This window comes from Xiphophorus couchianus, chromosome 11 (assembly GCF_001444195.1).
Source record: "Xiphophorus couchianus chromosome 11, X_couchianus-1.0, whole genome shotgun sequence".
NCBI classification, from domain to species: domain Eukaryota; kingdom Metazoa; phylum Chordata; class Actinopteri; order Cyprinodontiformes; family Poeciliidae; genus Xiphophorus; species Xiphophorus couchianus.
The window spans coordinates 3,436,546-3,457,588 of record NC_040238.1 but is presented as its reverse complement, the minus strand read 5'-3'; the positions used below and the strand labels follow the sequence as shown (position 1 = coordinate 3,457,588).

Here is a 21,043-nt window from a genome sequence, read left to right as displayed (position 1 = left end):
AAACACCATTTGAGTCACAACCTGGTGCACTCTAACAACACTGGCTTCTTCATGCTGCCAACCTCACCTTGCTGATGTGTTCCTTGAGGCATTCTTGGATTCTTGTTCTCCATCGCTGTCCTCGCTGCTACTTACTATCAGATCTTCCTTCAGCATGCTGAGCAAACAAAATTTCAACTCAATGAAAGCTTTAAGTGCTACAACTGCTGCTTCCAGGGCTTGAGCTTTGTCTAGTTTTTATTAAGTCCAAGATAACAAATGTAGTTATTTAAATTTTAATGTGAATCAATGAAGAAAAAAACAACATGCACTTCTGACAAGCCACACACTTACGTGCTATCTTTAGGCTGATGGCTGCTGGAGCTCTTTGATGAATTACCACGCTCTAAGACAAGGAAAATTAAAAAGAAACTTTACAGAAATACATAGTATGTACACAATTAATTGTCAACATGAACACAAAAACAAAGTGCAAATATAAATTTGAATTGCAAAACTTACTATGTCCGCTTGGAAAAAGGTGTGCATCCTAAGGTAAACAAGATAAAACAAAAATTTGTTTATTTCTTTTTCTTTCGCTTTGAAGTTTGTCTGATTGGCATATTTAAATCCACAATTTAAAATAGTAACTATCATCATCATCGTTTTACAAAATAAGGTTTGGTTGTTTCCTCCTCATAAAAGCAAAGAAAAAGGCCTGACTGCCCTTATGGAACAATCAGAGAATCACTTAAATGAGTTAAACTGCTGGCACAATGCTGACCTTGGTGGGGAATGGAAACTTGGAGGGTTCTGTTTTACAGGGAGTGTGGATGGCTGTAAGTGGAGGAGGCCATGACTGAGTCATTTCCTGAAAGAAAAAAAGAATTCAGAAAACACACACACGCATAGAGGCATATAAACACAAGGAGTAAAAAAACTAGGATTACCCTGAATTATTTCAGTCAATATTGTTTCCCTCTGTATTTTGATGATTGATGAACTATTTAAAAGAAAAAGACCAGTTTTTACATACCTTTAGGATTTCATCGACACAGTTGGCATCACCGGATCCCTGTTGAAAAAAAAAAAATTAATTTAATGATTAGCTGATGTTTTCATAAGCATGACTTCAATAGAAGAGGTGAGGAGGCTTCCACATAGAGCACCATGAGTCATCCTTCAGACATTTTGTTTTTATGCATCTCTACAAGTTAAAATGGTGTTGAGAAAGCAGAAATACGTTCTGTTTATTCTCTTAATAGTCATGAAGAAATCCTTTTCTAGCTTGATAAGTTTTATAGACGAAGTCTTACCTCAACAGGCTGTGACGGGATCTTGAGTTTTGTAAGCGAAGCTTTGCCCATGGTCTTCACCTCTCCCATGGTGCTGCTGTGTGACTGGCCGCCGTAGCTTTCGGCCTGTGAGCTCTTGGGTTCGGCCGTTTCCTGGCCGTCCATAGGCCGCACGTAAGCCGTGGGCTTTTGCAGCATGGAGCTGGGCTTGGAGACGAGCGACGGGGGGAAGGCTTGATTTGAGTGCTGCCCGCTGGGGAAAGACGTGTGAACCCGTGAGGGGGAATCCCAGTTAGCCTCTCTGTCTCTGGGCGACTTGTTGCGGTACTTGGGGTGATGCTGTTCAGCAGACAAGGAGCTCCGCGAGTGGCTGCTGGAAGAACTCAATGAACCTTTCGCCGGACTTGAAGTGTGAGACTTCGAGTGCTCCGAGCCTCCGCTGTGCTTACTAGATTTCTTTTCCCGCACTTCCCCTCTTTGACTACTGCTGCTGCCGCCGCTACTACTGCCGCTGTTCCTCTGGCTGCCGTGTCCACCTGAGAGTCCAGAACGCTTCTGTGACTGAGAGGAAGATCCACCAGGTGGTGCGCCTACAGGAGTCCACTTACTGCTCTGGCTACCACCTCCACTACCCACACCTCGCTGGTCTCCGCCAAACAAAGGCGGGCCGGACTTCTCCTCGGAGGAAGACGAGCTGTTCGAAGGTTTACCAGGAAGCTTTGGAAGAGTGTCACCAATCGGTTCTTTCATCTCGTCGTAATTGCCCAACATGCTCTGGATACGGTTGGACAGTAAATCTGCCTTGCTGGCCTGAGAAAAGAAGCAGATGATGGAGTGATGATTAACAAAGAGCAAAGAATGAGTGATGCAGATATCAGAAATAAGTAAAAACAGGAAGCTAAGGTATCAATGAACGAGAAAGAGAAAATAAAAAATGTATTTGTGTAGTTTTTGCTTCTGAGGTCATACACTGAAACATAATCAGAAGGTTTTAAGCCTGATCAGCCCTGACCATTAACTGCCTGGTCTGAAACGTAAAAATCTAATCTGTTTTGGACCATTTCTAAGCATGGTGTGTTTATAACACCACTCTGGTGGTTACTGCATGAAGCACATTCAAATAGAACTATGGAGCTTTTTCATTTTTGTAAAATATGCCAGACTTGAAAATTCTAACAGCCTTTTAAAAAAATCCTCAGAATTTGGTATAAATTCAAATATTTACAGTGACTAATGCTAACAATATAAATTATTAATAAGATGCTTTAAAACACCTGTTCAATACTTTTGTCATTATTTTAAAGTCACCATGAAAACCCCGTTTACAGAAACTCCTCACACCGTCACCTCTGCTTCAACACCAGAGGAACTAGAAAGAAATATTTGCAATGCTGGTTTTAAATGAGAAATTATTTTTCTTTAAGAGAAATCAGAATCTGGTAAGATTGTTACGAGCAGATCACAGCTTTTAAGCCATGAAATCAGCCACAAAATGATACTGGATGAGTCTCTAAATTTACCCTAAAGAATAACAACATTTCACACCAAGAGTTATACCACTAGTGATGGATTATAAAAACATTTCCAGAACATAACTAGCCCAAGAGCCTCACCAATTCCGTTTGTTTATTCTGAACAGCCCTTCTGAACCGAGATAAGGGTCGGCGTCGGCACGGAGGTTAATCAATCACTCTGAGGGCCACGGGTTCCAGTTGATTTGTTTGCAGACTGTGCAAAGTCTCCAGTTTCACATGCAGTCCCACACCTCTGTTTTGTTTGACAGATTCACACCAAGGGTGAGGAAACACAAGCCGTTATCTGCAGCAGGAAATGTTAGTGGCTTGGTCATAACGTGCACTCCTGCACCTCCTGCTAGCATGGGGCCTGGGTCTCATTAGCACAGCTGGAGGAAGAGTAGTAGCTCCTCTTTGGCTTCTAGCTTGTTGGTTTCAGTCGATGTTGCAAATAGCAATGAAAAACGTCAAATTAAACTATGACCGATAAGTAAAATGTTGGGTAAATTGGAGAAAAGTTCACACAAAAGATTATAGTTTAAAACTGTAAACATTACAGCTTCATTATTGTCTTAGTTTATAAAGATGTTTGATTGCACCACTTCTCATTGCGTTTGCAGAGTACTAGGGCTGTGCAGCAATATAAATATTGTGCGAGCATATTAAACAATGAGTCCATTGTGCAAAACTGATTGTATTGCACTTTTGTAACAAACCATAACCGTTCAGGGGTCATAGCAGAGTCAAAACGTACTGAAAAAAACTTTTCAAACTGCAAGAAAAAAAACCTTTAAAATGAACTCTGTTTTAAATTGACCCCACAAAATTCATTGTTTAGTCCCAGATATCAAGCATCATACAAAAGTAAATTCAAATATTTTTTTTAAGCTAATGTCTACTTGTGCTTACCTGTATGGAACTTTTTTAGAGTAGATGCAGTGTAAACAGAAAGAACACTCAACATGCTTTTTGTCCTCTTCAGGTCTCATTAAATTGAGGCACAATTTGGTAAAGAGACTGACTTGAGTGGTGTTGCTTATAGGCCGTCTGCTTTAAATTAGAATAAAATGTGCTACATACAACAGCGTTTATAGAAAGTTAAATACTACTCACTCTGCGCGAATGAGCAAGCATATAAACTCTGCCCCATAAAAAGGTTCCTGCTGCACTGGTCTAGATCCGGGAGGCCGCAGCTGCAGCTGTGTGTGCACACGGCCTTTTAAGCATAATGCTGTAAACTTCCACTTAGTGAAGCATGACAGTCAGAAAGTCAAACTAAAGCTTATATAAGGGTCGCACAAGCAGTTGGCAAGATACGCAAAGTACGAAAAAATTTAGACTTTAAGAGTTTCTTTTGTCATTCATAGTCTGCACAACTTTACCATTAAAGCCAACTTCATTTTAAAAGCAACTTTCTAAGAAAACTTGAGAAAATCTGCACAGTAAAAACTGTATTTTATTGATAAAGGTCAAGGAGTCTTCCGTCTTTAATGTCAGCTTTCATCTTTCACTTTGTTGTGGTCCAAAACACACACACACATACACCCTAACACTCACCTCTGGTGGCTTTCCCATCAGAACAACCTGTCAGAACACGTTCCTTCCTGCTTGTTTGATGGCTAGCTCCAGCTAAGAGAGAGGAGCCACTTACATCTGCTCAAATCTGGTTAGTGGCAAAGATTAGAACTGGTTCAGAGAACTTAAAATCCTCTTTACAATTAAACTGGCAGACAGGAGCTGGCTGGCCTACATTTCCGCATGTAGGTATAATGCGGAAGACATGGGAGGAAGTGCAACACCGACGTAGTGAGCTGCTTTGTTTACTTTTAACAGCTGACGGACTTGAACTGTCAGCAGACTGTTTTCTGATTTGAAAGTTTTCTACATTAATCACCTAATATTCTTTTAAACAAATCATTATGATAACACACTTTAATCTCTGAGATTATCTGGATTAAAACAAGGTGAAGCATCACTATGAGACTTTTCAGACATGTTGGAACACAACAATGTATCTTGTATTTGCAGATGACGCAACAATGACAACTGCACCGCTGTGAAAGCTCTTGATAATGAAGTTTTCACTTCCTGCCTATGTTGCAAATACCTGTTAACTGATCAGATACATACCAGCTGTGAGGGAAAGAAAAAAGAAAAAAGAAAAACTTACCACTTTGTAGGGTTCAGGGAAGAGGGGGGAATTTGCTGGAAAGGCCTCTCCTCCTCCTCCTCCTCCCTGTTGGATTTCTTGATTTCTCCTTTCTCTTTCTTTCATTCGGAGCACATTCCGGTCCTCACGGTTCATGTTGCTGTCAACACAAAGCAGAGCATCTAGTCAACATAAAAACATGCCACACCAGCTCACATGATCTTAAATGAACAATTTTAGGTCACACAGGAAACAGAAGTATGCCGAAAGCTCCCTGGTTGTTTTTTCCCCACAACATTTCATAAAATATTACCACATTTGTCAAGCTGCCATCATATACAGTATAACATCAAGAGAACACACTGAGACAATAACAGAGATGACCGGCAGAGAAAGTAGCCTCTAATAAGCTTAGGCTCATCACACAATTCAGTTTCCGACTTCTACTGTAAATAATCCTCTTGAGCAGATGGTCAATGTCATTTCACACAACAACCAACAGCACTGATATAATATTGTAAGAACAATGTTTATTCTTCTCAAAAAATAGGCAAAGATTATTTTCACAATATTTGTCTTACTGTTTTTTTCTATCCTTCTGGCACAAAAAGTATTAAAACTATTGACATGATGAACAAAACTGAAAAAAAACAAACAAAAAAGTGCAATCAAAGATCAGTTTTCACTAAAGACAGTTTAAAAATATTTCTCTGCTCCTTGTTCTCTATTTGAAAATCAATGTTGATCCAACTAAGAAGCAAAAAAAAAAAATCAGGTTTTCAAGGCGTGGTGCAAATACCAAACGTCATACTTCAGCTGCCTTTGGTAGTTCTCAGAGAGAATTTTGACAAAACTATTTGCAAAGTAAACATAAGTAAAGAGATCTACAAAGAATCAAAAGGTAGAAAGGTGTGTTGGTCAAAACAAATTGATTTTGGCTTCACCAGTGACATTTTAAAACAAAATCCTGTACCAGAACAAGTGCTAGTCACTACTTAGACCACGTTCATTCATGAAATTGGATCCTGGATCTGGGAATGCCACTAAATCAAGTTTAGGTACATTCTTGTTCCACAATTTCATTTTCTTTTTTTTATTAAAATTTGAACACTCCAACCCTCAGAAACCATGCAATCTAATAATAACCTTATCTGCAGTTTGTACTTTAAGACACAAGCAACATTAAAACAACAATGAAAATATAAAACTACCAAAGTCTCATTAAACAGTTTCCTTTTACTGTAGCTTTTATGTTTTCAGTGAACACACATCCATAATGCACCACATTCGAGCCAGTTTTACAGCATGACAGTACAAACAGTTTATATTTACATATATGAAAACCTCTCATCTGATATTATGATCAATTCGATGAAAACATGTTTTTAGAGAAAACATAAGCATTCCTTAATTCCAATCTGACATAGGACCAATGAGTATTTTCCCTTCTGTGCTCAATGTTTACCAGAAAGCAGCAGCAGAATTTTAAAAATGGGAACAAGCTCATTTCAGTTCAGCTGGTTACCTTCCACTTTAAACACACAGCCTCTAAATCCATCAGTGAAAACAATAACTTTACGCCTGGTGACGAAGTCTGACTGTACAGCAACCGCCCAGACTCCTCCTAGATTACTAATCACACTTCATACAGGTGCAACTACAAAGCATGATGTATAATCCAGCATTAAAATACAAGACTGGGGGAAGTGTCCATCTGAAATCATGAGCTTCCTGTAGGAAATGAGTCGTAGATGAAATGTGTCATCAGAACCAGCAACTAAAACCGAATCAGAACAGAGTTTAATGGCTCTGAACCACTTGTTCAAAGGCATTTCTAAAATTAACATGTTTTAATCAGTAAACATGTACAACATGCATCATCTCTGGACTTCATTTGATTTACAGCACAGCGATGAATTAGGACAGCACGAAAAAAGTAACAAAATAGTTTTCATGACAAACTTACTACAACTGGCCCGACCACTGATTACCACCTTCAGACATTGAGTGTCTACAACAGCTCACTGTGCGGATGATTTACTAAAGCCACATTTGAGTAAACTGTGCTTAATGATAGTTATTTGGTCTCCTTTACCTCACAACTCACAGAAACTAGCTTTCATTTGAGGGTCTTTCAAGCTATAAATGTTGCCTGTGGTTTAAGAAAAAGCATTGGAGAAATAATGCTCCAAACTTTTTGACTGCTCAGACGGAAACTGATACCAAGCTATGGTGTCTTTCGTGTACCAAAGTGATAGGGATTGAAAATGCAAATGAGCTCGTTGATGTTAGCAGGGAGTGGGTTTGCATGTGTGAATGATCCGCCATTGCCACAATGTTAATCAAAGGCCCTCGGCAACCGGATCTTTTGTAAACAAAGCTAGCGTCCATTCAGACCACGAACTGACCTGATCTGTTGATGTTTGTGAGAAGGGGTGAAAGACTGTCCCACTGTGGTAGACCTCTACAGGAAATCGTCACACGCAAGGCTCAACTGACTGTTGCTGGTTTTAGCAAGCTGAAGCAGAGATGTGGAGAAACGCATGAAGCAGCAGTCGGTTTTAGTTTTGAGCACTTTCCAAACCAGAAAACAAAAATAGTGGAAAAAGAGAGAAGTCATCAGTGGAGAAAAATGAGTTTTAATGAAACTTAGGCTGAACAACAATGAGCAGCAAAGCGTACATTTTGGATAGATTCACGCTTAGTCAAGGATTTGCGCTGAGGACAAAGCAAGCAGAGCATTCCACCCTTTCACCACTTTGAAACTTTGTAGTTTTGGCCGCTACATGTCGGACTTTTTGGGGTACAAGATGGAGTCATTTGTCTCGGGACATTTTGTACAGACTAAGCCTCAACTCATAAAAAGTGGAGTCCGTTCCCTCTGGCAAATTCAACAGATGATAAAAAAAAAACAAAAAAAAACTTTTTTGGTGTATCGTGGTTTTATGGATTAAATGAAAATGATCTATAAGCAGGAGGTAGTCCAGACGTTTTCTGGATTGATCTGGTGTCAAATGAATAACAGTCAACTGGCCCAAATGGGGATCAGAACTCAAATAACCAGATAAAGGGTGTGATACTAAGTCTTCAGAAAATATATAATTAAAACAGATATGTGAAATTTACGCACTTTAATTCTCATTCAACATGGCAATAAACGGAATGGGAAGAAAGCTGTTTCAATCTACAAAAAGGCAACGATGGGGCGTGCTGTGGTGGCGCAGGGGGTTAGCACGCCCCACGTTTGGAGGCCTTAGTCCTCGACGCGGACGTCGCGGGTTCGACTCCCGGTCCCGACGACCTTTACCGCATGTCTTCCCCCCTCTCCTCACCCTCCTTCCTGTCTGCCTACTGTACAAAAAAATACGAGCCACTAGCGCCGCAAAAAGCTCTTCGGAGGAAAAAACAAAAAAAAAAAAAAAAAAAAGGCAACGATAACATAGTACCTAAATGATAGCGTTTCAGATTAGTTTCTATCGTAAACAAGTATTTGTTCATGACAATATAAAAAATTGTCATGAATAGACTATTATGCTAACCAGCTAAATTTTAAAAGAGGATATTATATAAAATCAACTTTTTGGAGCTCTTTATATCATGTTCTGTCATTCCCTTGTCAAAAATACACCTGGAGTGTTGCTTTGATTTTTTTAATGCATGTTTTAAAAAAAATCTCTAATGGCAATCATTCAGGGTGCCTACACGTTTGCTCACAAAATGCCACCTATTTACCTTGAGGTCTGCTTTGAAGCTTCAGTCTCCAGCCCAGCTTACCCCTCCTCCACTCAACTCTACAGACTAGTGGCAGCATCAATTAGCAAACACCTGGAGGAACTGCGTGTCTACTGAGCATATCATACAAAATGGTATTATGGAGGAGCACTGTTGCTATTATGTGCTGAAGGGGGAGTCTCAGAAAAAGTATGTGCTTTGACACACACACAATTGCAAAGTCAAATTTCTTTCAAATTGTTTTTGATATATACAGCATTTTTATTACAGAAAGTATCAGTTACTTGATTGTGCTATCAAATGGCACTATGTGCCTAGAAAATACATAATAAAATCATTGATCAAACCATTGATAAAATCATTGATTATCAAAGCAAATATAAAATGTCTTCCTGCCAGGTAAAAACTAATGTATGGTTGGTATGAAATGCTGCGAAAACAGCACCAGTTAGTGGCCTTAATAGGCTGGCTATGAAACAAGCAATATGTGAAAAGGTATCCCAAGACTAAAGGGGTGAAATGATCAGCATCCAAGTGCTACATATGGCTTCAAAACAGCATGAATTGGTGAATTAACCTGGAGCCCTACAGAAAAAAGCCTGTAATTTTGACATGATGAAACCTCAAATATATAAAAAATACTTATAAAAACAAAACAAAAAAAACTCATAACCACTTTGAGGATTGGAGGATGTTGATGCTAAACATAAAAGGTTAGAGGGGGCATTTTGAACTGACCTGGAGAAAAACAATTCTTGTAAGTGAAAGGTCATTTCTGATGTGTTTGTTTGCACTACACAATTTTTTACAACTTTCAACCTAGTAAAATTACTACCTAACGGACCACAATATACAAAAGCAACTATGTACAAAGGTAACCAGAGTGGTAAGTTGAACAATCTACACACTATAAAAAAAAAGCTTATTAATAAAATGGACATCTGTTTAATGTGCTTCAGTCAACACTACATGAATGTAGAAGTTGTTTCCTGTCTTACTCATAATTCCTCAGAATTCACCATAGCATTTGCACATCCTTAATTTACTTTAATTTAGAGTAATTGACAGATTAAAACTGTTCCTGTAAGTTGTGGTTAATCCACACAACCTTACTATTTGTCATAAACCTCCAAAATGTACAATCTATGACTTGAATCACATGTTAGACACCATTTACCTCAATTCTACAAAGTTCCCCTCCAGAATATCTTTATAAGGTCTAACTTGTTTTGGAAACATCAATATCAAACAGATGGTAATTCTGATGTCACATAATTGCTCAAAGTTACAGTCTGGTCAACTTTGACTTGCATATTTGGCCAAGCCCACATCTGAAGTCCAAGCCTTTCTACACTAAACTAACAAAAAAAAAAAGTTAGGGTTTCTAGACTGCTGAAAAGTTTATTAAAATGCTCTCGTTGCTTTCTAACTCTCAGTTAAGTTTAAATACTATTATTATCCATGTGTAACTGTAGTGAAATCAACAGTCTGCCAAACTTAAAAGGTCAAAGTCTCCAGAGTTGAAAACTCCAGTTACGTTGTACCTAAATTAATCAGCTCAACTGTCTCTCTGCAACTCACAACATAACAGCCAGGCCTTGTGTTATATTCAAGAAAAAGGGAGAGCCGATGGTTATCTGATCACCATGAATACAGGACAGGGCCTATGTCACACAGTCATTATGCAAGCTCAAGCAAACAGAGAAAAGAAATCCAAGTTGGGCATTAAACATTGGAGGATTTTATTCTCGATGGACACGAGACAAAAAAAAAAGAAGAAAAAGAAAAAAAAGAGCAACAAAGCAAGAACTTCTGTGTCTTACCCTGACTGAGAGGCCATGGCCTCAACCACTGAAACATTGGAAGAAGAAGGGTTCAAAGGATCTCCTAGGGATTCAGAAGTTCTCTCAACCTTGACCTGAGCACAGACCGCCTCCTCTGAAGCCCCTTTTCCAGTAAATGTTATCTTTTAGCGTCCAGCCGTAAGACTGCAACTCCAGTTTCTTTACTCGACTCGAAGGTACAGTGCATTTCCTTGGAGTGGAGACAAATCTGACTCAGAGAGGGGAGGGGACTGCCTGCTCTTGGTAGATACCAAGTCTGCAAACAGCGGGGGAGTCACATGCAAGGTAAAGTCTAGAGGCTGAGGCTGCTTTTGTTTCCGTTCTGTTGTTCTGATGTAAAAGCATGAATGGGGACCTGGAGAGCTGAATAGAGCCTGGGGGTGCAAATGTATGTGGAAGGCTGTTCTGAATAATCAGAATCAGCTTTATTGGCAAAGTTTGTGCACACAAACAAGGAATTTGACTTTGGTGCCACTTTGTCCAGACATTTTAATTGTAAATATATAAAATTAGTAGGAAGTTGAAGCTTTAAAAAAAAAAAAAAAAAAAAAAAACAATTAAAAAAAAAGTACATGAGAACAAACAGTGGAAATGACTAACTGTCATTTCCACAGTTTAATTATCTGATAGATTCAGATAATTAAGAATATGCAATATCAGGAATGCTGGATGAACTGTTATTAAATATTAAATATCAGTCTGTTTTTAACTGGATGCGATTAAGTTATTAAAGAAAATGGTGAAAATATGCTGGAGTAAAATACATATTACAAAATAAAAATTAAGAAGGGTAAATCAAAGTATGAAAACATAACAATACAAGTCTGACAATAAATAATATTTCAAAAAAAGCTAAAGGGGATCAATAAGAGAGAAATAAATCTCACCTCTCTCAGAGAGTGGCACTGTCCACCTCCTCCCATAAAAGGAGATGTTATTTTACACCACAGACCCTGTGTCTGCGTGATGTCACAGAACAGCCAATCAGAATCCATCTTTCAGTCTACAAACTCCCTCCCTCCTCCCCACTATGCCCCAGGCACAAGGCAAAGCACCCATGGAGTCTGTTAAAGAGACAGTGAACAGGTTTCTACCCTGCCGCTGTTCACTAACAAACATGACACATTTTCATCAGCTACGCACGATGATGAAACAAGCGGACACATGTGGCATCACAGCATGTTGCAAGAATTTCCATCGAATACATGTTGTGAAAATATAAAACTACTTAATCTTGCGTTATCTACATACAAGCTGGTTTTAAGATAAATCCTCTGTGAGGGGCATTTTTTGATTCTCTAAAGCCTTAAGTTCATTGATCAAGCTAGTACTTTTAAATCCAGTAGAAAATTAGTAGGAGAAACTCTAAATGACCCCATCAAAGTACCAGCAGTAAAAATTTAAAATGATCAGAGCTTTTACTTAGGGAATTGGGGAAAACTATTTTTCAGTACTTGATTTGCAGAACAATGAGAAACTTTTTTTTTATAGCAAAGACTTATTATTAACCAATTAAAAACTAATCCTCAGTAATAGTCCTGCAACATGGAGAGAACAACCATGTTTGGAGTCTGTTAGCCAGGATTTCTGAAATGATCAGCTGGTGGCTGACAGCTTAAAAGATGGCAAACATTAATGGCTAGTTACAACCTGTTTCAACATGGTGAGTCAGAATTGGAGTAGTCTCATTTAAAAACTATCACCTGCAGTACGTAGGGGTTCTTGAAACCTAAAAGAAATCCCACAGTTTAGACCAAAGACCAGATGAAGGAATATCACTGCAGGTTTGGATGAAATTATTGAGCCCTCAGATTTTCCTCTCTGGTGATATCTGAACGTCATCATTTCTGCCATCACACTGGAAAGCCCCATCACTTATTAGTATTGCTTAATAAGTCTAAGAGAAATAATGAATCATGACAGGCCAATAAACACAGGATTCACAAAAGTTGTAACAATCCTACCTAACACACTACAAAACTTCTTCAAAACTAGGGGTGCACTGATTGTAGTGTTTTGGCCAATCACAGACCTATAAAGAGCTTGATCTGCCAATTCCAATTTGGCCGATGCCAATTTGCTTTGTCTCAAAAGTTGCTAAATATAGAGACAAAGATGATGGATTGGCAACAGAGAGGTGACCATTATTAACCGCACACATGACCTGGTGGGGGATCCATCGGTCAGTCCTGCGTCACAGCAAAGCAACCTTTGCTTGATTTTCAGACCTTTGCAGACGTAAATAAGATCAGAGAATAAGACTAGTTTCAAATTTAAGTATGGGCTGATTGCGCATTAACCAAAATTAAGGACATCGGCACCAATTTATCAGCACACATCTATTCAAAACAAATAATCCCCTTAAGTAAAGCACATCCAAATTTCTACTTATCGTTGAAGGTACCAATTCAAATCATCTGTCCTCATTGATCCCAGCAATATGCAAATCACTAAAAGCAACATAAGCCCAACTAAGAAGATCCTATTACAACAAGCAACAATTGCTCAGGTTTCACAGTATTCCACTCTTGAAAGCAAGATTTCCTCAGAAAACAATGCTTATTAACCGAAAGCTTTTTACCCTCAGCAGATCCAATCTATCTCTGGTACGCTTTACAGAATGAAAAAAGCTGACTCCAGAAATACTGTGGTGTAACACATTGAATGATGTATTGCACAAGTTACAAGTGTCTTTGAAACAGAGTCCACATGAATATTTATTAAAAGCATAATAAATGTTTACAAGGCTGTATTGTACCACTAAAAGTTTTACAGGTGGTTAAAAAAAGGAAAAATAAATGTTTTCACAGCTATGTTGACATAGCTACCAAAGAAACATCCAATGCACCTCAGTTGAAAAGTACGGGTAAGTAATGGGTACAGAGCTGCCCCCGGCGCTTTTGAAGTGAACCTGCTGACGGCAGGAATTCCAGAGAGGGCATCAATTCAGCTAAACCTTTCCTCTGTAAGCAGCTGTTTAGGAAGGAATCATGAGAGCTGTTGTTATAATCAAAGCAAAGTACAAAAAAATTAGAAACTGTCCTGAAATAATGGTTTTCATGATGTGAAAATCTCAGTTGCAAATTGAAGAATTTTCATTTCTAGATAAACTACAACTACCTTTAACTCATAGTTTGTGATCAATAATAGCCAGGGTTTACAAAATTCCTAGCAATAATTTTGATGCTCGGTTTGGCATTTGAACTGAACCTAGCTCAAGAATCTTTGGTCCGATTTAAAACCTACAAGTAAAAGGATTTAAAGGTAAAAGGAAGAAAAAAGAAATGTGTTTTGACTGATTCTTCTTTACTGCTAGAAAGTCTAGAACCTATATGATCAACTAATTGGGGAAAAAAAGCTAAAGATGTGATAAGCATGCAAAGATCTAGCACTATATTTTTTTCATAAATTAAAATTTGTATCTATTAGTTAATGGAGCAAAATCAAAAGGTTGACAACCTTTTTCTCAAACTAAGTTTTAGTTTTTTATACTTGTACAATGATCAAATCAAATTCAGTTCTTTTTAAGACTCAGAATCTCTGAACTGTTTGAATCTTTTTCTTTCTTTTTAAAAGAAAAAAAAGCTTTGTAAAACGTTCTCCACCTACAATGTCTTCCCTGACCAGTTAAATGCCTTCAGCAGACCCAAATCCTAAAAAAAAGTTTACATACAGATTATTCTTTAATAGAGTCTTTGGAGCTTTTTTAATTTGATTAGGTAAGAGGATTATCCCAAATGTAAAAAGTGAAAACTAGGACTGAAACTGAATAAATAAATAGTCCATTTCCAGCAGCCTCTTACCCCGTCTTTTAGTTAGATAATGAATTGTTTATAGGGGAAAGGGAATTTTGATATTACCCTGGATTATGTTTGCTTTTAGCCCATCTCAATCACCCAATGTTCCAACTCTGAACTCCAACACAGATAACACACTGTTCTGAGTATTTTCTGCCAAACTGCAACTGGAACATGACACACATCTTCCTGTTACCTTGCTGAAAGAATGCATCATTCAAACCAATCGTACTTTTCAGAAACTTTTCAACATTTGTCCGAACCCTTGATTAAGTTTGGTCAGTTTTTAAAAGAAATTCCAAGATTCATTTTACTCCAAGAAAATAGGAATTCAAAACATCACGTTTGGATTGAATAGGTGTGAAAACAGCAGTTTTAAGGAAATTATACTATTATATTGTCATGCTGAGCACAAGACATGTTGAGAAAGGACTACAAAGGACTCAAAGTTAGTAATTTTCAGTATCTGAAAGGCATTTTAAACTGAAGTCAGAGAAGATCTGACAAATGAAAAAAAATCTGTATTTTCCATGTGTTGCTACATGTCTGCACTTCATTCAGAGCGTGGGAGAAAAAAATCAGAGCAAATAAGAAGACGGCTGATCTGAGTTCAGCTTCTGTCTCTCTGAGAGTGCTGGGTTAGAAAGCAAAATCTCAGTTAAATCAACAGTTTATAGGGATTACGCATGAAAACAAGTGTCACTATCTACAGTTAGTACTCCTAACTACAAAAACCAGACATTACTGCTACAACTACAGTTTTCTAATATATGGAGACTTCAAGAAACAATATAAGCCTGGAAGACTGGCAATAGACGTATAATTCTAAGTCACAGTATTTTGTTGACTTTATTAAAATGGTGAGAAAGGCTATTGAAAAGTTCCTCACGATCTGCCTAACTAGAAATCTGCCAATGCATACATTTAGTCAAAATACAAATACGATGTTAATAGAGAAGCTACAATATCAAAACCGAAATAGCACTGCCATATTTTAACACATGAACACAGCATTTGTTTCCAACAGTGAAAACAGTTTAAAACAGCAAAAAGAGGAATCTTAATCTTAACACAATGAGGTTTGCAAAAACCAATGTCACATTGACAGCATAGAAACTTTTTTTTAATTTATTTTGTCCCATTTTAGCAATCCAGGTCTTTAAAAAGATTTTTTTTCTTTGGCTTGTTGAGAAATTGTATTTTCTACTTACACAGTTTTGTTTTTGTTTTTTTTAAGGTAACACCTGTTCAGGAACAGCATAAAGTAGCTTTTAGATAACTCTTGCCGTTTACTTAATTGCTTATTACAGTGGTTCCCAAAGTGTGGGACGCGTCCCCTAAAGGGGCCACAGTGCCATTGAAGGGGCGAAGCGGGAAGCAGTATGAATGAATGGAGAAAAAAACAAAACAGTTTCACAAAAGTGTTTCACTGTAAAGATGGTTTGTATTATGTTTTGTTGCAACCTGAAGTGTGAAAAACACTTCAGTGGAGTTTGAAAACAAAATATGTGTATAAGTTTATGTTTCGTTGAACGATGTGTGTGCCCAGTTGATTTTTTTTTTTTTTTTTTCATTTTTGGGGGGCATTTTATTGTAATCCATAGGGGGACCCAGAAAATCTTTGGGAACCACTGGCTTATTAAGACATTCTGACCATGTGAAATGGACCTCACTATCACAGGAGAACTTTGTTACTAAGAAAGACATTTTCTTTTTCTCAGTAACAACAGGGTACTCGTCTATGCCTAATCAGCAGCTGCAGAAAGAATGACATGATAAAAATCAAACCCCAAAATGTAAATATATAACTTTGCAAAATAGCAACATAGCGCACATAAATTGTATCCATGAATTTGATCATTTCAGGCAAACGACTCTTTGTAGAACATCCTACTCTGACACTTTTACAGTTTGTTACACTGATCCATCTTTTTTTTCTATTTCCCGCAAAGCACTTAACCTGCTTACAAAGGACATTGTGCTCAATGCATTCCATTAGTGTTTATGAGACATCTGACTCCCCCAAAGCAACACAAAGGCTGGTATTGTAATATTTTTGAGGCAAGAACAAAGTATTTCACAGTCCATGTCTGCGCCAGATCACAGAAAGCAGAACGGCCTTAATGAGTTTCACCTTCACAGCACTGCGTAGCCACATGAGAGCTAAACTCTCATCCTACAGAACAAAAGCAGAAGAACAGATGCACGAGGTCAGGACACAGAGAGCTGCAGATTTTTCTGCTGTGTGAGCAAGAGCTCTGAGACTGAAAAAAAATACACCTACTGATGCTGATAAGATTTGGACTAATTGAGTTGGCAGACTCTGGAAGAGCAACTCAAGCAACTTACCCATGTCAAGCTAAAGAAATAGTATCTGATTATAGACCTAAATACATAACCTTACCAACATTTAATTAAATTCTGACAGCCGATGCTTAAAAGTATCAGCTGTCTTTGCATTATGAAAACAATATGATTTTAACCTCTAAACTGAATCCAACTTTTAACAAAAAGGTAATCTATCCTGTCTTTTAGAAATCTGGCCTGAACCTGGCATCTCTTATTTCCAAAACATTCAGTCAGGAAAACTGCATTATAGTGTACACTAACTGCTTCAAAGCCAAGGAAAACATACACTCTGTGCGCCGTCTGGACTGCACGAACAAATCACTGAAACATCTTCACAGAGCATGTGCCCTTTGCCGTGGCAACAGGGGAAACAGCTTGACAGAAGCCCCCAGGCAAAATTTAAACAGGATGCGAATTCAGTGCGAGCCGTGTCACAGGGAGCACAGTTACACATTACTAATGTGTTGTTTGCTTTAGCTGCTTGTTTTTGTTAGTATCATTCAAATCATTTGGCGAAGTTAACATCTGGCATTAATCTTACTTTGCTTTTGCATCATTTGTCTTCAGTGCAAGCGCGAATATAAACTGTTACACCCAGGCTTCATAGAACTGCATGGAAAACTAACCTCTGTTAAACAATTGGCTATTTTTATTCAACAGCTTATCTGACTTTAAATTATATGCTAAATATTGTTGACATAGTTGTCAAAGATCCCATTTACAAATATTTTAACATGGCTCAATTAATCAGTGAATGAGCTTCAATTTAGTTTTCCAGTAGTATAAAACAAAGCAAACCTTCAAAGTTTGGCAAGAACATGTTGCTGCTCAACAAGTGTAATAAAATGTCATTGACCCGACAGGTGGATAGCTTTCTTTGCAAAATCATGGTGTTGAAAAACATGAAAGTGAAAGGAGAACTGTTGCTAATTTTTGCCTTTGTACAAATATGCAATAATAGGAAGTTTGAACACTGACAACAAGGAACATTTCTACCATCATAAACTGGGAATATAATAATTTCAGGTGGTATAAAATGGATTTAGAGAAAAACTGATCATACAGATTTAATTTCCCTCCACCAAAGATCTCACCTGCTGATTTTGAGAACTTTAATGTGTAAAATAGTAAATAATGTGCTTAATATTCTTTGATAGAGGTAGTAGTTTTAAATCTAGAAGAAAGTGAAAAAACCCCCAATATTTTCCCTTTCAAGCATGTGCCCCTTAAATGACTGTTTTTTAAAGTTCAGATTTTTTTTTCTTTAGTACTTGACCTACAGATTACAGATTAGATCAAATAAAAATATTGGCCCATTTTAATCTCTGGTTGATTATTCTTATTTTTAACAGTCAAATTTCTGAACAGGGTAATGTTTAATCCTCTTAATAAGGCACCAGACTTAGACACAGGACTGTTTATCATCCAAACGGTTTATGTCTAAGCTCTGTCTTGATTAAATCTGTAAGGGTTCAAATCTACCTGCCATAACAGTCCCTGACCTTAAAATGACCCAACCAGGGAGGTGTCAACCAAAATCAACAGGTAAGGAACTTTTGCTCATGTGGCCTGTTCTTTTTAATATCCACCTATAAATGGTTATGTATTGAAGTCAATTGTGCTTGTTTTAAACATCTACATCATTACCTTTCTTATTAACGTCATTTCAAAACTTTACATCTTAAAAGCACTTTACAAGTCAAATTCGTATCCAATTATACAGAAATATATAATTACACTAATCAAACTTATGTCAATGTAATCCAGTTATATAGAGACACAAAGTCTAAATCCACTGGAATTATATTATATTACAGTGAAACTCAGCTGATTACATAATCTCAATTCTGGAGACTCTTTTCTCAGTCAATACAGATTTGCAGTGAAATTGACAAAATCCAGCTTTTGGTGAACATTCAAAAAAAATGTCTGATTTCAATCTTTGGGTGATTGATTAAGGAAACTGTAGCCAAATGACAAAGGTTGCTTTGTCTAAGGAAACTCGGATGACTGCATCAAGTTACTGACTTATGTATTTAACTGGCAAAAGGGAACTTTAGATTTGTAGTGCATGCTTTGGCCCTTCCCCCAGTGCGTGGCTTAAAAAGGCTTCCTAGAAACTGAAGTCAGCTTTCCTTCCAAAAACAACTTATACTTTTGCATGAGTATGAATTTTAATTGGCTGCACAAAGAACAACTGGTGAAACAAAACAAATCTGTGTAAAATAAACAACTTGCAAATTCCTCTTACCGACTTTGGGAGTATCCAGAGTACGGCTCTTATGTAATCTTGTACATTATACATACATCAACAGCGGATTCTGAGCTTAACTGTTAACAAAGTGACTTTCCCTCAAAGTGTACATTTATTTTATCAAGTAGTAAAAGGCATTGTTAATACAGAAAACATAAATGTGAGGCTTTTAGACTTAGATTATAGAAGCAAAAACAACATAGCTTCCACCTTAATGTTTGACTCAGTTTGCCTCAACAAAATCTCCAAAACACGTACAAAAGTACTCTCTACAGTTTGGCTGTAAAATAAAGAAAGTTTCCCACGAACAGAAGTCAATAGAAGACCCAACTTCTAATCTAATTTAAGTTTAAAAAGAGGCTAACCTGCAGGACTACCTGCGTCTTTAAGCAGAACGTTTGCTAGCTAGCGGCGTTTAGCTGCTAAGCTAGCGGCTAGCCTGTTTAAAACATTTTATTTTTTACGGAAATTGAAGTTAACAATCGCTTCAAACGTAACACAATTACATAGCAGGGTTACTTGAGAAACGATAGCTTTCCCGACATTGACAATCCTTACCTCTAGTCTTCCTTTTAGGCCCAAACCATTCTAGCTGTTGGAAAGCTGTTTTCTCTTTGTCTTTTTCCACTTCCAGTTAGACGCAAAATGGACTCAGCTAAACAGCTAAATTATTGAAACCGAACGGACGGTTCCCATGGTTTTCTCAAACCGCAGCTGCACGTCAAATGGGAAACAAAACGGGATCATTTTTTCTGTCGTTCATGTTCTTATATCTAAATAAAAGTGACTGATAGCTAAGCAGCCAAGCAGGTACAACAGACAGGAGTGGATGGCAGCAGCCAGTGTTGCATTCACTATCCGTCAGAAATATGTCAAACACAACCATCCTTTGAAAAATATTGAATTGAGCTTAAACACCGTTGTTATTTAAATAAAATAATTTTAAAAAAACAGGCACCTCAAGGGCAAAATTATAATAACAAATAAATAAATCCAATCTTCAGAAGACAAAAAGTATTTAAAAGGCACGAAATCAAAAAATAAGAAAAATTGTCAAAAGATGAGAAAATGTATATAAGCTATAATATCGTACATGTGAAAAGGCTATTAAATTAATTTTTAAAGTATTTCCAAATAACGCTTTTAATATCTAAGGATTATGGAGTAGAGGTTTTTTTGTAATTTGTTTCCTTTAATTTACAATTATTTCTGCGCATTTTAATAAATCGTTGCCCGTTTTCCCTGTTTTTATGCCTAATACTGTGTTCAATGGCTACATTGAGTAAAAATTGCCTTATCTAATTGAGAGAATCAAATTAACCTGTTTTGTTTACACTGAGATCAAGGCCAGCTACTAGGGATAATTCCACTTGTACTTGAACGCAGCATTTTAGTGACGTAAAGGTTGCCCATGTTTTGACGTACAGAAGGGAATCACGCACGTCTCATTATTCCCTGCTGGTCTTTTGAGAGCTTAAGGTGAATGACCTATTCCGATTGTTACGCACTTTTGTGAAATAAATAAATAAATAAATAAAAAAAAATGCGCTTCTATATGCATCATTCCGCTCTTCTTATAGTTATGTAATATGGATGTTGATTTTGCAAGAACCTGGTTAGTGTATGTTAGCTTTGTGGATAATTCTTAAGTATTTGAAAGCAGCAAAGCAACACCTATAAATACTTTTCACAAACCTGTAAATATCTCTTCCTCTGATTACGTAATTAGTACATTTTGATGACAAGAAATAAAACTACAGTCATATCAGTAGTTTTTGTTCATTCAAATCAGATTTGAGTTAATATAAAAATAACCATTCACATGGGAGTTTTATCTTTTAATCAGTGAACATTCCCCCAGGGTGGTGAGCAACCAAGAGGTTTTGTACTTTGCTAAGGGGTCTCTCAGCTCTGAATAGGGGACCAGTTCACTGGAGGTCATTCACTGCTGTTGACCTGTTGGCCCCAAAATGATTCTATAGCCTCAAAGGCTGACCTCCTCCATACCAAACACACTTTAAAGATTTCCCTGCAACATGAGACATAGCTTGTGACCAGACCAAATCAAGACAAAAAGGAATATATTTATATGCTTCATTTACATACCCAAAGGGCTTTCTGATTCAGTTG

General features: G+C 37.4%; 1 protein-coding gene across 3 annotated transcripts in view; it reads right to left on the bottom strand.

Annotated features, from left to right (window-relative positions):
• Nucleotides 1-19,764, bottom strand: part of aff4 (AF4/FMR2 family, member 4) — a 32,356-nt gene extending 12,592 nt beyond the window's left edge. The window contains exons 1-9 of one of the 3 annotated variants that reach the window (XM_028030469.1): nt 10,493-10,729; nt 4,959-5,097; nt 1,883-2,084; nt 1,296-1,810; nt 1,016-1,054; nt 764-850; nt 502-529; nt 334-385; nt 68-157 (exon numbers count right to left, since the gene is read on the bottom strand). In XM_028030469.1, coding sequence (XP_027886270.1) covers nt 68-157; nt 334-385; nt 502-529; nt 764-850; nt 1,016-1,054; nt 1,296-1,810; nt 1,883-2,084; nt 4,959-5,097; nt 10,493-10,509 — 1,169 coding nt within the window. In that variant the 5' untranslated portion in view covers nt 10,510-10,729. Of the gene's footprint in view, nt 1-67; nt 158-333; nt 386-501; nt 530-763; nt 851-1,015; nt 1,055-1,295; nt 2,085-4,958; nt 5,098-10,492; nt 10,730-19,471 lie in introns of those variants that run through there. The other 2 variants (XM_028030468.1, XM_028030467.1) reach the window with 2 other exon arrangements.
• Nucleotides 19,765-21,043: the final 1,279 nt, after the last annotated feature.